This window comes from Propithecus coquereli, unplaced genomic scaffold (assembly GCF_000956105.1).
Source record: "Propithecus coquereli isolate 6110/MARCELLA unplaced genomic scaffold, Pcoq_1.0 Scaffold678, whole genome shotgun sequence".
In the NCBI taxonomy this organism is placed as follows: Eukaryota; Metazoa; Chordata; class Mammalia; order Primates; family Indriidae; genus Propithecus; species Propithecus coquereli.
In genome coordinates this window covers 98,023-100,133 of record NW_012152818.1, presented here as the reverse complement: position 1 = coordinate 100,133, position 2,111 = coordinate 98,023, and the positions used below count along the sequence as shown (strand labels likewise).

At 41.9% G+C, this 2,111-nt stretch overlaps 1 protein-coding gene across 1 annotated transcript; it reads left to right on the top strand.

Moving 5' to 3' along the window:
* Positions 1 to 233: 233 nt before the first annotated feature.
* LOC105823522 (olfactory receptor 143-like) lies at positions 234 to 1,166 on the top strand. The gene has a single exon (XM_012660762.1). It carries the CDS (start codon positions 234 to 236, stop codon positions 1,164 to 1,166), a length of 933 nt encoding a protein of 310 aa, XP_012516216.1.
* The last annotated feature ends 945 nt before the right edge of the window (positions 1,167 to 2,111 follow it).

The window sequence follows — 2,111 nt, the reverse complement described above, 5'->3', positions numbered from 1 at the left end:
TACTGGCATTTTCTCTGCACAGAGATACACTACATGGGTCAGGGGACGGGGGAAATGGGAAATACTCGGCAATCACCATGAAAAGTCTTGCTTTTTAGATGCCTTGTTGTGTGTTTTGAGACAACCTCGAGACTGTAAACCAGCAAATTCAGCCCTCCTTCTGGGTATAAAAAGAGGGGCCAATGTTAATGTCGACTTCTACCCTGTTCCTACAGATCACACCTGTGGAGTCAATGGCTGTGGAAAATGACTCTTCAGTGACAGAGTTTATTCTCATGGGATTAGCAGATCAGCCTGAGCTCCAACTGTCCCTGTTTTTTCTGTTCTGGGTGAACTACATGGTCACCGTGGTGGGAAACTTGAGCTTAATCCATCTAATTTGCCTGAATTCACACCTTCACACCCCCATGTACTTTTTCATCTTCAATCTGTCCTTCATTGATCTCTGTTACTCATTTGTCCTTACCCCCAAAATGCTGATGAGCTTTATTTCAGAGAGGAACATCATCTCCTTTACAGGATGCATGACTCAGCTATTTTTCTTCTGCTTTTTTGTACACTCTGAGTGCTACGTGCTGACAGCCATGGCCTATGATCGCTATGTGGCCATCTGTAAGCCCCTGCTGTACACAGTGGCCATGTCTCCTCAGAGCTGTTCTCTGCTGATGTTTGGCTCATACCTGATGGGGTTTGCTGGTGCCATGGTGCACACAGGGTGTATGATCAGGCTCACCTTTTGTGATTCCAACATCATCAACCATTACATGTGTGACATCTTCCCCCTCCTCCAGCTCTCCTGCAGCAGCACCCATGCCAATGAGCTGGTGAGTGCTGTTGTTGTGGGCACAGTTGTCTTAGTATCTAGCCTCGTCATCACTATCTCTTATGCTTTGATTCTTTTCAATATCCTTCACACATCGTCGGCTAAGGGTTGGTCCAAAGCCATCAGCACCTGTGGCTCCCACATAATAACTGTTGGGCTTTTTTATGGATTTGGGCTGCTCACTCATGTTAAGCCAACATCCTCTGGGTCTGTGGGCCAGGGGAAATTTTTTTCAGTGTTTTACACCAATGTGGTTCCCATGTTGAACCCTCTCATTTATAGCCTGAGGAACAAGGATGTCAAACTTGCTCTGAAGAAAACCCTGAAGAAAATGAGAAACTGAGCAGAGCCAGTGGTGTGGCCTTAGTCCCTGACTCCACTGCTGGGTCCTTCTCTCCTCTTCTTGCTCCTCCTCATCCTATTCCTCCTTTTCTTCCTTTTCTTCTCTTCATCTTTCTTTCTAAAGTCTTGTTTGCTAGAGTTCTACTTTAATATCTCCTTATCTCTCAACTGAAATATAACCATGGACCTATTCTTGGACTCAAGAGTCTTCTCAGTCTCACATTGGCCCCAACTAGATTTTTGTTCCCCTTACAAGATGGAGATCCTGAGCTGATATTCTTTGCTATGTAAGGATAGTGTTACCTCCTATTTTTTCTGATGTATCTTCCCCATCCAAGATAAGCCACAAAGTTGGATGCTGTCTGACAAATTTATTTCTTTCTTGTTTTCTCTGAAGCAGTTGCATAGAGCCCTTTCTTGTTTCAAGGGTTTTATTACTTATTTATTACTGCATTAAAACAGAGAAGGGATGAAAAAAAATGTGTGGACATGAGTAAAGTTGTAAAAATATGAATGTTTCATGGTTCTTTTAGTGATGGTTCTTATTATGGACTATTATCCTCACATCTGTAATGAGACTGTATACCTTGTCGGACTGAGGTCCTATTCTTATGGATGTTTGTGGATGGACTGGGCTCATAACTCTGCTCACCAAAAATGGCAACGCATTGGTCTTCTTATATTGTGTTATAATAAAATTGACATTGTCACTCACTTATACCTATACCTGCAATAGTGCTTAAAAGTTACACAGTAACACTCTTGGTGATAGAATAATGTCACATGCTTTGTCAAGATTCTTTGTTTGCCTAGATGTGTAACACGGATTTTCATTTGGAAAGGAAGATCAGAAGATCTAATACTTCTTTTAAAACACAAACAGATGTATATGGCATGTACCTTGTCTTTTGGGATCTATTATTTCAAATGTAAATTTGACTTCTCT

Coding starts and splice junctions, on each gene's coding strand:
- LOC105823522 (XM_012660762.1), top strand. CDS start 234: ATGGCTGTGGAAAATGACTCTTCAGTGACAGAGTTTATTCTCATGGGA.